This window comes from Etheostoma cragini, chromosome 6 (assembly GCF_013103735.1).
Source record: "Etheostoma cragini isolate CJK2018 chromosome 6, CSU_Ecrag_1.0, whole genome shotgun sequence".
Classification (NCBI taxonomy): domain Eukaryota; kingdom Metazoa; phylum Chordata; class Actinopteri; order Perciformes; family Percidae; genus Etheostoma; species Etheostoma cragini.
In genome coordinates, this window is record NC_048412.1 from 3,513,515 (window position 1) to 3,526,507 (window position 12,993).

The window sequence follows — 12,993 nt, forward strand, 5'->3', positions numbered from 1 at the left end:
CGGACAACCTTTTCTTTCTTTAACTGTCTATGACGGTAACCAGTTGTTGTGGAAACCAGTAGGGGTATCACACCGGTCAATAGTACCAAAATACAGTTTTACACCCTGACCATACCAATGTGTAACTCCCATGCTCTGTTTCCAATGCCTTACATTCAATGTAAGTAAATGTAATTTTTTAACACTGCAGAAATGTTAAGGTAGACTAGAGCATCATGTGTTAGTGGAGGAACAGTTGCTCTCCCGGCCGGAGTTTTTTTCTCTGTCAGTGTCTGATTCCTATGTGTCCTGTCCTCATCTGTGCTTTTGCAGGTGTACAACAACTATCCAGAGGATCTAGGGAAAGCTCTATATCGAGAGTCATTTGACTTCAACGCCGAGCCACCTTGGGATCCTAGCTGATAGCGGAGGAGTTCATCCCAGGTGTCATCCATGTGAGTAAAATAGGTGTAAATTGAAGATAAATGCATCCTAGTTGAATGTGACTGATTCATAGTAGAAACATATGCAACATAAAACATGTTTGCTTCTGGGTTTGTGTATGGGTGTCTGTTTTAACGGATGCATTGTGAGAAATTGTCTGACTTAAACACTTTACAAAAGGAATATAAAGACTGCGTGTCCCAGATTAATCACAAACAGGCTCTAGTTTTTTTAGATTTTGCATTTCAAATCTATTTTTAGCACTTCTATAACAGGACACTGGACTGGACTGCTTTCATGTGCAGTTGATTTTATCTTGGTTGAATTAAGTAGTAATAAATGTACATTTAAAAAAATAACATTTATTTGGTTAAATATATTACTCCTAACAGTGACTACAATTGTAATGTAGTTCTTTCTGCAGTATATTATAATACAATATTTTAACTGTACTAACTCTAGGACCTTATTAACTTCATCCATTTTTATAGTGAAAAGTGATAAGTGACCTAGGTAAGCATTGGCTGAGTTACATAAAAACTTGGTTGATGTTATAATAAATGTCAGTGTTGAGCCATCTCCCAATCTTTTTTTAAGGTATGTTTTGCAGAGGACTCAATCATTTTAAACCTACACATTATTTTGTAAAATTGTAAAGAAATGTGTGTGTGTGTTAAAGAAGAGCCAGAGGTTGCAAACCTGAAACAAAACAAGTCACCTTGGTCCTCAAACCCATGTACAAAATAGTGAGATGTCTTCAGGCAACTCTTATTGTTCTTTCATGCCAGCTAGTATTGGCCATACTGGTACAGAGACCATGACAAATTAATATAATATCTGGAACATGGGAAACAGCTGATCAGCCATGTCAGTTACATTTTTGCCACATCAGACCTTATTCAGCAAAGGCCTTTCCATATTCCATTTATTGCATCAACTGTTTGTGACAAAGGCCAAACTAATCCACCTCAAGTGTTTTTCTAATACAAGACTTCAAAATGTACATTAAAATTCAGTACGTCAATGGAAATACGGCAGCAAAAACAACAGGCTCTGTAATCACATTATTTGTCTCCCTATTTGACATCCCAAAGCTACAGCCGTGTCACATCTGGTCCAGTCCAGACTGCTGGGCCTCTGTGATGTATTGGCCAACATTATTGAAAGTAAAGTTGTGATCTCAACGCCGCCAATATTGGACCTTTTTTTAATGCCATCAAAAATAACTTCCATGGGTCACCAGCCCAGGGATTAATGGTGATTGTAGTGAGTAATTGATGGTAAAGTAAATGAACTCTGTGCCCCAGACTCTGTTTTCACTGCGGGTCTTTAGAAGAATAGGCCTCTTCCATAAAGCTATCGTGTAACATGGAGCATAGACTTAGGTTCTAGGATCTCATCAGACAGGTTTAGGTTGCAGCTACAGAATAAAATATAAACAAGTTGGACAACATGAATTAATATGCATTATTCCAATATGATTGACTTGCTTTGCTTCTAAAAATGCGTGTCTAATGTTGGCCTTTTTTAAATTTGTACAGTTTGTTGCATAAGTCTAGGACCCCAGGGGCTCGAGAGGGTGAGAGCAAGACCACTTTGGACTAGCCACGTTCTTTATGCCTGTCGGATTAGAAGAAAAGGGTTGAGAGGATGAAAGGAATTGCTGATGAACCACAGTATTCTGTTGGCCTACTGGAGGGAGGCACAGCCCTCGGTGACGTGATTGACAATCAAATTTATGAACAAACTCTGGTAAACGGTCTCACTGCAACATGTAATTTATAAATATTGTGTGTATTTTTTCCTGATTTATCAACATGTATGTATCCTTTTTCCCCAGTCTGAGAAGAATGCATTCTTTGTAGCAGACCTGGGAATTATAATGAGGCAGTATGTTTGCTGGCGAACCCACATGGCCCAAATTCGACCCTACTATGCTGTCAGATGCAACAGCTGTCCAGCTGTTATTGAAGTTCTTGCTGCCCTCGGCACTGGATTCATTTGTACTAACAAGGTACTCTCTCACTAACTTGTTTTATTACTGTTGTTGGTTCAGGTTTCTCCACTAAATATAATCCAGAGTTGTAGTGTGCACTGTTTAGGCTCAGTCTTGCACATTGAGCAAGATCATGGCTTAAATGACAAGTGTTAAAGAGTTTAAACTACTTATCTTTCATGGTAAGACATTTGCGTCGGTAATGTACCATTTCTTTCTCTACCAGAGCAAGTGCTAGTACTGTTATCCGTAATTATATTGCACATATGTTGGTCCACAATCGGTAGAATAGATATTGAGTCACCAGTAAGTTTTTACTCATGTTTATTATTTTCTATTTTCTATTAATCTACTGTTTTCTATAGTAAACCATGCAGGATGGACATGGTATGATGAAAAGCCCACATACAGTATATTAATGGTATTTTGTTCTGTTTTGTCTCTTTTTTTATTTCAGTCTGAGCTTGAGCTGGTCCAGAGCCATGGCATTCCCTCTGAGGATATCATCTACAGCGGCGTATGCAAACAAGTCTCCCAGATTAAATATGCTGCTAAGAATGGCATTGACCTCCTGGTTTGTGATAATGAAGCAGAGCTACGCAAAATTTCTCGCTGCCACCCCAATGCCAAGTAAGTGTGTGCATTGCATTGTGCAAGTATATTGTGCCATTTTAACATTAGCACGAGTTAAAAAAGCCCAAGTAAATTGTTTATTAGCTCTATCTTACAGGATTTCACCCGATATACAGTATGTTGTTTCCATATTCGGATTGATTGCCAACGAGAAAAGGCTTTATATCAAATCAAACTTTATAAAATCATTTGGTCTCAGCGACGATATTTCATCAATTAATGTGCTAGCTTGTCAACTTATTCTAAATGTGTACTATAAATGTGTTTCTTTTTCTTGGCAAACCAGTAAACCAGATCCTTTATTTAATTCAGGCTGCTGCTACAGGTTTCAACAGAAGCATCCAGGCAGGACAATGACTTGAGCATGACGTTTGGCTGTTCCCTCAAGGACTGCAGGCATCTGTTGGAGAGGGCTAAGGAGTTGGGTGTGCAGGTGGTTGGGGTCAGGTGAGGACTTCAAAATGCACTCTTTCGGTTTATGAAGGACTATGAAGAAACACTCAGATATTTATAAAACAGGTCGCTCAAATCAATCAGTCTGATTTGTTCATACCCTGTGATATAATGCCAACACACAACGGCTATGAAATGTATTCCTCTGAAAAATATCACTCCGCGTAGAGTTAACTTCGACCTCCTCAGTGGCCTAACTATGGAGTAGTAGACTGAGCATTGGACGGAGCGGGGCAGTAGACGTCTGCTGAGATCCGCCCCTGCTCAGCTTCAGGGCAGGGAGAAGCCAACACTGCTTATGTGCACACACTGCCATGACACAGCTGGTTAAAAATCGTCAAAGTATCTCTTTTGAGTGAACTCTATATTTAGAATATTTTTACCACGTCACCTTGCCCTTGCCTTTACCTGCCCTTTCCGATGGTGAACTGAAGCCACCAGACTCTATTGACAAAAAAAAATAATGATCAGTTAGTTTGTTAGTGTTATTGTGTGACTTTGGGGAATCCAAAATCAAAAGCATGCTAGCTCGTTCTCAATGGCAAAAGACTGCAACAACACACACTAATTGACCATAATCTCCAAAAGAACTACTTCCATGTCCCTGTTCTGCAGATATTCCACAGGTGGCCCTCGTCTAGAAGAAGTATCCCAGCTAATCCTGCCTTGTACTGACCAAAGTTGGAGAAAGAGTTATCTAGCTGTGATCTTACCTACCTAGCTACTGAGCATGTGCGGCTCCCAACAAAGATAGTATTGAAGTGAGATGTCTCACTCTGTAGCTAAAACAGATACCTAAACACACAGGGTTAAAACAGGATCTTCAGCAATGTGCAGTACAACAAAATATGATGTTTTTTTTAAATGAAACCATGTAAGCCTATTCTGGTACAACCTCAAAATACAATTATAAAACCTGAAAATTAGCATAACATGGGCGCTTTAATAAACCTGTATTAAAATGGGAACGTGACTATAACTTTCATGTTGTCATACTTGATGACTCTTAAGTAAAAACATAAGCTCAATCTTCAAGCCTTGATATGTTATGATTATGTCATAGTTTAAGGGTGTTGTTCGTCCCGGCGTGAAACACAACATACCACGGCTTGTCGACAGCTTAAGAAGCAGGACCACAGCAACTTTCTTTACCTCAGCTTTCTTTTGAACAAACTATGTAGTCCAACCCGCTGCAGGATAAAAGTTTAACTCCTTTTGAAGGTATCAAAAGTTTGATCATTAACTTCTCCTTTCCCCCCCCAACAGGTCTCACATTTCCAGCTCTTGTGAGGATGACCAGATATACGTTCATGCCATATCTGATGCCCGTTGTGTCTTTGATATGGCAGTAAGTATTGTTAAATATTGTTATGGTGCTAGTTGCACACTTCAGTTCTGTGACTAGCATATCCATTGGTTTCTATCACAAATCGGTGTTTTGGACGCTGGTGACAGCTTCAGAAAAACTCGCTTTAGTAATCATTTGTGTTTTGGTTGCACATTTACAAGTCTTTGTCTGCCTCAGGAGGAAATTGGCTTCAACATGAAAATCCTGGACATCGGAGGTGGCTTCAGTGGCTCTGAGACTCAGCTGGAACAGGTCAGTATCTTATCTGCTTTTTACATGATACTAATTAGGGATACTGGGCTGTATAACAATACTGGCACAAGAAAGGTGCACTGCAAGCATCAGCAGTTTGTCACATGTACTGTATTTAAATTGCATCGGCCGTCAGACGTTGCGGCAAAAACGCAGGTCATACCGTTCAATTTGATTGGGGCTAGGGCTAATAGCCTGCTGCGGGGTTTGCTGCAGGTGGAGCATGCAAAAAAAAAAAAAAAAAACACAGCTGGCCTGCGGCAAAATGTTGGGAATGACTCAACTTATGAAGAAACACAACCCTACGTCACGCTGCAGTAGCCAGTCATGTAACCGGCGATCAGACTTGTTCTTGAGGCGGTGTGAGAGTCCCGTATTGTAAATAGAAGCTTGTCTCTTTGCTTTCTCTCTTTCTTCGTAAATAAAGCTGCCTTCATGTGCTGTCTGAAATGTTGAGATCTATAAACGATGGGATAGATACCAGCAGTTGTGAAATAAAGTCCACATGCTTCACTGATGCTAAAGAACACAACAGACGCCACACGAGTGGGCCGTTTTATTTACACTCCCCCTGCGGCAAATGGCCAAATCGTTGTTTCCCTGTCTGAACGCAGCCTTATTCAGCCACTTATTAATACTGGCCCTCCCCCATTATGGTGGCCCACTCGTATCATTACATCAGTATGGAAAACAATGGATAGTTATCATCCATTATTCGAAATGTACAGTGGTGTAAATAATACATAATGCAGCCCAGTCTTAGCACACTGTAGTCAGTGCTATTTCCAGTAGTGAGAGGACTGATTTACACCACTCTTCAAAGGTTGACCACTTTAGTACATAAAAAAACCCACTTAAATGTGATTTTAAAAGTTTTACCCATTTTGGTTCCTAATGTTTACCACTGCCATCTATTTTGCAGATCAACAGTGCAGTCATGTCAATGGTGGACCTATACTTCCCTCCTTCTACTGGAGTTTTTTTCATTGCTGAGCCTGGAAGCTTTTTTGTGTCCTCTGCTTTCACACTGGCTGTGAACGTCATCTCCAAGGAGGTGGTGGCCCGTGATCGCCAGGACCAGGCACATGGTCAGTGGCATTATGTTCACTTGAAGTTATACAGTATATTAATGACGATATTAAAGCATTTTTTATTTTTATTATTTAAGACTACTATTTGTGCATTTTAGGCCTTTTATTAGTATAGGACAGCTTAGACTTGAAAGGGGAGAGAGAAGGGGAGGACTGCAATTTGGAAGGTCAATGAATTGGCAACATTAAAATTGTAAAAATGTAATTTAGCTGTTATATAAAAGATGCATTATACAAAGTTAACAGTCAAAGAGACCTATGCAAATTTGTGATTTACAAATCGTAATATATACAGTGAGGATAACCAGTATTTGATACACTGCCAACTTTGCAGGTTTTCCTACTTACAAAGCATGTAGAGGTCTGTAATTTTTATCTAAAACAAAAATAATGAGAAATTAAAATCACATTGAATGATTTTGTAAATAATTCATTTGCATTTTATTGAATGACATGAGTATTTGATCACCTACCAACCAGTTAGAATTCCAGCTCTCACATACCTGTTAGTTTTTCTTTAAGAAGGCCTCCTGTTCTCCACTCATATTATGTATATACAGCACCTGTTTAACTTGTTACCTGTATAAAAGACACCTGTCCACACACTTAGTCAAAGAGACTCCATCCTCTCCACAATGGCCAAGACCAGAGAGCCGTTTAAGAACATTAGGGATAAAATTGTAGACCTGCACAAGGCTGGGATGGGCTACTGAACCATAGGCAAGCAGCTTGGTGAGAACTGTTGGTGCAATTATTCAAAAATGGAAGAAGTTCAAGATGATGGTCAATCTCCCTCGGTCTGGGGCTCCATGCAAGATCTCACCTTGTGGTGCATCAATGATCATGAGGAAGGTAAGGGATCAGCCCAGAACTACACCGCAGGACCTGGTAAAGAGAGCTGGGACCAATGTCTCTAAGAAAACCATTAACAACACACTACGCCCTCATGGATTAAAATCCTGCAGCGCACGCAAGGTCCGTCTGAAGTTTGCCAATGACCATCTGGATGATCCAGAGGAGGAATGGAAGAAGGTCATATGGTCTTATGAGACAGAAATAGAGCTTTTGGTCTAAACTCCACTCGACGTGTTCGGAGGAAGAAGAAGGATGAGTACAACCCCGAGAACACCATCCCAACCGTGAAGCATGGAGGTGGAAACATCATTCTTTCTGTTTGCAAACCTGGTCAAGAACTACAAGAAATGTATGATCTCTGGAATTGCAAACAAAGGTTATATAAATATTAAATTCAGTTCTGTTTTCTGAGGTATCAACTACTTATGTCATGCAATTAAAAAGCAAATTAATTATTCAATTTATTTTCTGGATTTTTGTTTTAGATTCCATCTCACAGTTGAAGTGTACCTTAAAAATAGAAAAAAAAAGATTAAAATTTACAGACCTGTACATGCTTTGTAAGTAAGAAAATCTGCAAGATCAGCAGTGTATCAAATACGTGTGTGCGTGTGTGTGTGTGCGCGTGTGTGCGCGTGTGCGTGTGCATGTGCGTGCGTGCGTGCGTGTGTGTGGTTATTAACGGCGTTGACGTGAACACATTTTAATGCTGTCACTTGTTTTATCGCGAGATTAACGTTCTTTTTGGCCTAGCAAACTTAGTAGTTTTGTCACGGGCTGTTGCAACGTTAGCTAGACCAGAAACAAAACAACAGGCACTTGTTTGGGCTTGCGAGCTGGCCAAAGAGTAGTAACGGCAAAATGGATGTCAATAAAATTCTGAATGGAAAGTTTACTTTTAAAAGTACCAAATGGTTCCATTGACGAGACCAAAGTGTTCTGTGTGTATGGTCGTTGTGAACTGAGCTATCATCGCAGCACGTCCAGTCTGAAATACCACTTGATGGCCAAGCACACAGCTGATGCCAATGGTTACAAAGAGTATCTTAAAATTGATCACGCATAGAAACGTACTTTACAAACATCTCTTAAAAAACCCAAGTGCTATAAATAAGGAAATATACAGTAATTATAGGAATAAATGTACACATAATGAGAAAAATAAAAAGTAACCACTAAACATACCTAAACAAATTTGGAGTTCCCAAGGGATCCATTTTGGGCCCTCTCTTTTTTTATTATATATTAATGACTTTGAAAATTCCACCATGGTTTTACACAAAGTTTTATTTGCTGACGACAAATCTATTTATGTCTCAGTTGGACTGCAAAAAATAAAGGGTTAAGAAATGTAAAGATTTGGTTTCGGTGTAATAAACTGTTTCTTAACCTTCAATAAGACAAATGACCTTGTGTTTCATTCCAGGAAAAATCAAATGGGAAACTGTGCTTGTTTACCATTTGATTTATTTAATTTTTTTGTTTGTCTTAAAATAAAAGAACAAATTATTGAGAGTTAGCGCCACTAAATTCCTTGGAGTCTATACTGATGAATGTTTAAATTTCCAATGCCATATTGATCATCATACCAAAGATTTAAATATGTTGGACTGTTTTTAAAGTAAGACATTTACTTCCACACTCAGCTCTTCTCACCTTATATAAAAGTTAGTTTGAACCATATTTAATCTATTGTAACGTTATATGGTGTAACACTTTTCCTAGCCATTTGAAAAACAACAGATTTTACAGAAAAAATCATACAGGCAATAACGTGGTCTGAGCCCCATACCCCCACTCGTCCTCTATTTCGTCGCCTTGGTTTATTGAGGCTTATTTCATAATGCCTGCATGATATTCCAGGTTATTCATAGGTTAAACTACTGATTGTGTGAGCTTGTTCCAATCAGTCATCCCCTGCACACATATGACACAAGGGAAAAACACAGAATCACTGGTGAAAAAACAACGGTTAAAGTGTACGAGCCTGAGTGTAGTTTGTAGGGAGCGCTGATTTGGAACAAGCTTGAGGAAAACTTGAAATTGTTACATTCTGCATCCGTCTTTAAGAAAGGAAAAACTGCTCTTATCATATGATTGTTGATTATTCTACAAGCGCTATATTCGTGCTGGGATCATTTATCTGTATTTTTTTCTGTAAAAGTCTATATTGTGTCCATGGTAAATTGAGTTTTTGGTTGGTATATTATTTGTTGTCTGTTTACTGTTATTGGGCCCCCTCCAAAAAGCTTTTAGTAGCTTATTTGGGATTCCCAATTTCACTTGGCCTGTATATGATCATTTAACCTGTTGAAATAGTTTTTAAATGAGGCTCTGTGGATTAAACTAAACAAAAGGAAACACACCCTGATATGTGTGGCAGTAGCTTGGGGTTGGGTTGGGAACCAAAGGGTTGCATGGTTCGTGCCCATGCGGACCAGTGTGTGGTGGTGGACTGGTACCTGGAGACGTGCCAGTTGGGCTCTGCAAAAGTGCCCTTGAGCAAGGCACTGAACCCCCAACTCCTCGAGGCGTCTGTCCATTGACAGCTGCAGCCCCCCCACTCTGACATCTCTCGATTTAGTGCGCATATAGGTACTGAGCATGTGTGTGTAATTCAGGCATGTGTGTAATAACAACAGAGTGAAAACACGGTAATTTATCTTGCAGGATTAATAAAGTATGCAATAATAATATTATTATTATTATTATTATTATGATTCGTAAGCAAACATGTTAAGGTTAGCATTTGCCATCTAACTTTCCTGCTATATCTAGGAGCTTAGGGAGGTTAACTCCAACTGTTTTTCGCTAGATGTTTTGAAAAGACGAGCCATATGAGTTGGCCAAACCTGTAGTAGTATATTTACATAATCATTTATGTTCCACCTGCTGCGAAGCTTTTTAAATAGCTATGCAGCTTGGATGGAACGCGGCAAGTGATACAGCCCTTATTATTACCACGAGAGACTTGGGCTGAATCCCATTTCTTCTACTTAACCCTACCCCTTGGCCCTTGAAACCCCTTGATCACAAAAGTATCGGGCAACACTCGTTCTCACGTGAACGCGCAAGACGAAGGGGTAAGGGGTAAGATAGAGAAATGAGATTCAGCCTTGGACTCGAGCTCAGAGACTTGTGAGCATCTCTGTATTACACGCTAAAAGATGTTTGTCTACCTTCTCTCTGACCAGATGATCCGTCTCCCAACGATGAGCCCGAGTTCCAGTACTACATGAAGGAGGGAGTGTATGGATCATTTGCCAGCAAACTGTCTGAAACACTGATTCCTGCTCCATCTGTTCATAAGGTGAGACTCAAAGATTCTCAATAGTTCAAGATTTGTGAGCCACACATCACATCCTTATAAATAATCATCTATACTTATTTAATCAATGGGAAGACTCATTTTAATAGGCTAATACACTTTTCATTATAATTAATCAGATATTTCTAGTCGTTCCATACGCCATTTTATTGTTGTGCTAATAAAGCATTTAACCTGACAAATGTACCGATGATGGAATATCAAACACACAAGGATCAAGGTTGGGAGACAGGTCTTGTGAAAGTGCTTAAGTTAAGAGATGTACAATGGAATCCATTTGTTTTTGTTTTAATTTAATGGGATTTATGTATTGAGTTGTGCTGCTTATAATAGAGCCATTCCATCCCCTTGTGTGCACAACACTACTTGCATTAAGAATGTACACATCTGACTAATATGCCTTGTATAATATTACAGAGATGTGTGATCCTGAACAGTGACAACCAATAATCACTGGTAGATGTTTAGTTAAGATGAAGTTTGTCTAATTATAAATCGAGGAACCTCTGTGCGTGTGTGTGTTTGGCATGCACATTAGAGCAGCGGGGGGGGGGGGGGGGGGGGGGGGGGGGGGGGGGGGGGGCTGGGAGTTGCTACATCCCTAGACAGCAGCAGGGGTTTCATTAGCATAGGATGATGTGTTGGTCTTAACTGGCTATGACCCAATCCTGTTAAATAAGTCAAGTTATGAACAAAGCTCTCACCTCCAGTTAATTAAGATTGTGTGTTGGATCACTAAATAAATGTAATGAATATATAAACCATGAATGGGTGCTCTGTGTGTTGTTAGAACACGTCCCTGGATGCTCCAGTGTTCAGCAGCAGCCTGTGGGGTCCCTCTGGAGACGACCTGGACCAGGTAGTGGAGCACTGTCTGTTGCCCGAGCTCAACGTCGGAGACTGGCTCACGTTCTCTCAAGCTGGGGCCTACAGTATGGGTCAGCCGCTCTGCACCGCCACTGACTCCCCACCACCCCCTGTATACTACGTCATGTCCTCTCGAGACTGGTAAGGAACACAGTGGTGAAGTATTTTCAAATTTGGAGTGTGTTGCAAAATCCCCAGATTGTAAGAAACCGTACGAATGTTTTCTGTGCAAAATGTGCAGATTTTGTTCTTGACTAACTTTACTGTCCCTCCACCAGGTTTGAGATGCAGGACACTGGTGTCACCCACGAGGCTACGCTGAAAAACTTCTCTTTGATCCCTTATGTTCTCAATTCCTGCCAAACAGAGGCTGCTCTCTCTGTCCCAGCTTAGCAATCATCTGACTAGGAAGTCTCCTTTACTGGTTGCTGCTGCTATCTTCCTCTGGTCTACATTCCACTAGGAGGACCTGAACCGACAGATACTAGCTTGGAATAGCTGGGACCAGACATAATTTGTTTAAAATTGAATTTTACAAACCCCAGTATACAGTAAAGTAAGTTATTTTTTTAAGATGTTAATTATTATGCAACAAAATGGATGACTCCTTTAAGTGATGCTCCCCTCCCTTTGCATTGGGCATCCCATGGAACTACACTTTACACTCATACAGTAGACATTTTATAATTTTAAATGATTATATTTGACAAATGTAATATCTGTCTCATTGCTGTTGCCAGTCTTGTAAAGTAAGATATGTATCAATGAGTGAAACTGTGTATTTTAATGGAAACAGGTATTGTAGGGTGCTTTGCCACAAGGTGTATTTATGATTTTAATTGGTTGTATAGTTTTTGTGTGATAACAGCTTGATTTCCTTCATCATTTCTAACATGTCCTTCTCAGTGTTTTGATGTGGAGGCTTGCATACGAAGGTGTGTTTGCTCATCTGTTTGATGTAAATAAATCCAGTGGGATGAATGTGCAGTGTCACCGTGAAATCCACTCCTGGAAAAATGATTAGTGCAGTCTGCTCTGGTGTGGGTGAGAAGCTAATGGCTGTTTTCACCAGTAGAGTGGTGTTTCAGTCTAAGTCGCTTGCTCCCACACTAATGAAGGGCCGGCATTTAACACGGAAGCAGGTGTAAACAGCATGTGCTGCAGATGGAAGAGGGAAGTGTTGATGGAAAACATGTCGGCTAACATGGTTTGGGGTCTTTATTTTTATTTTGTAGAGTATTTAAAATGCTAGAAACCCCATTTATTTAGCTATTTCTGTCACTAGTTCTGTTGAATTTGAAAATATTTTTTCAAAATCTCGGACTGTGTTGAAAGAATAGTTTTTCCCGTTTGCAAGTACAATTGCAAATTGTGTACAATCTTTTAATTTGTCTCCAACTCTGTGTTCAAGGCATGATACATTTGCAGGTATTTGTTAATAACTTCTGTATCTGTGCTTGTCAACATGAAAAGTAATAAACACCTCATTGACTGGACTCTAAATCCCAGTGTTTATTTTTTTCACCATTAATATTTAAAAAATGAATGGCTATTAATGCCTAAATAATTGAGTCATTTTTAAAAATGGTTTCTTCTCATGATTTAATCCAAATCTCTTGAATAATGTGATCAAAAGCTAAAGGATCTGTTTTGAGAAGCTAAATAGCGTCTTTGTTACTATATGTAAAATACGCAGTACGACACATACTATGGGTATCCATGTCAACAGACAATAGATCTGGGAAAA

General features: G+C 39.6%; 1 protein-coding gene across 4 annotated transcripts in view; it reads left to right on the forward strand.

Annotated features, from left to right (window-relative positions):
• The window catches only part of LOC117946008 (antizyme inhibitor 1-like), a 22,106-nt gene extending 9,364 nt beyond the window's left edge, over positions 1-12,742 (forward strand). For 3 of the 4 annotated variants that reach the window (XM_034873784.1, XM_034873786.1, XM_034873783.1), the window contains exons 2-12: positions 313-434; positions 1,965-2,175; positions 2,264-2,437; positions 2,877-3,049; positions 3,365-3,499; positions 4,772-4,853; positions 5,031-5,105; positions 6,028-6,193; positions 10,246-10,361; positions 11,170-11,387; positions 11,525-11,639. In XM_034873784.1, the coding sequence (XP_034729675.1) occupies positions 2,074-2,175; positions 2,264-2,437; positions 2,877-3,049; positions 3,365-3,499; positions 4,772-4,853; positions 5,031-5,105; positions 6,028-6,193; positions 10,246-10,361; positions 11,170-11,387; positions 11,525-11,639 (1,356 nt within the window). In that variant the 5' untranslated portion in view covers positions 313-434; positions 1,965-2,073. Of the gene's footprint in view, positions 1-312; positions 435-1,964; positions 2,176-2,263; positions 2,438-2,876; positions 3,050-3,364; positions 3,500-4,771; positions 4,854-5,030; positions 5,106-6,027; positions 6,194-10,245; positions 10,362-11,169; positions 11,388-11,524 lie in introns of all 4 variants that reach the window. The other variant, XM_034873782.1, reaches the window with a different exon arrangement.
• Positions 12,743-12,993: the final 251 nt, after the last annotated feature.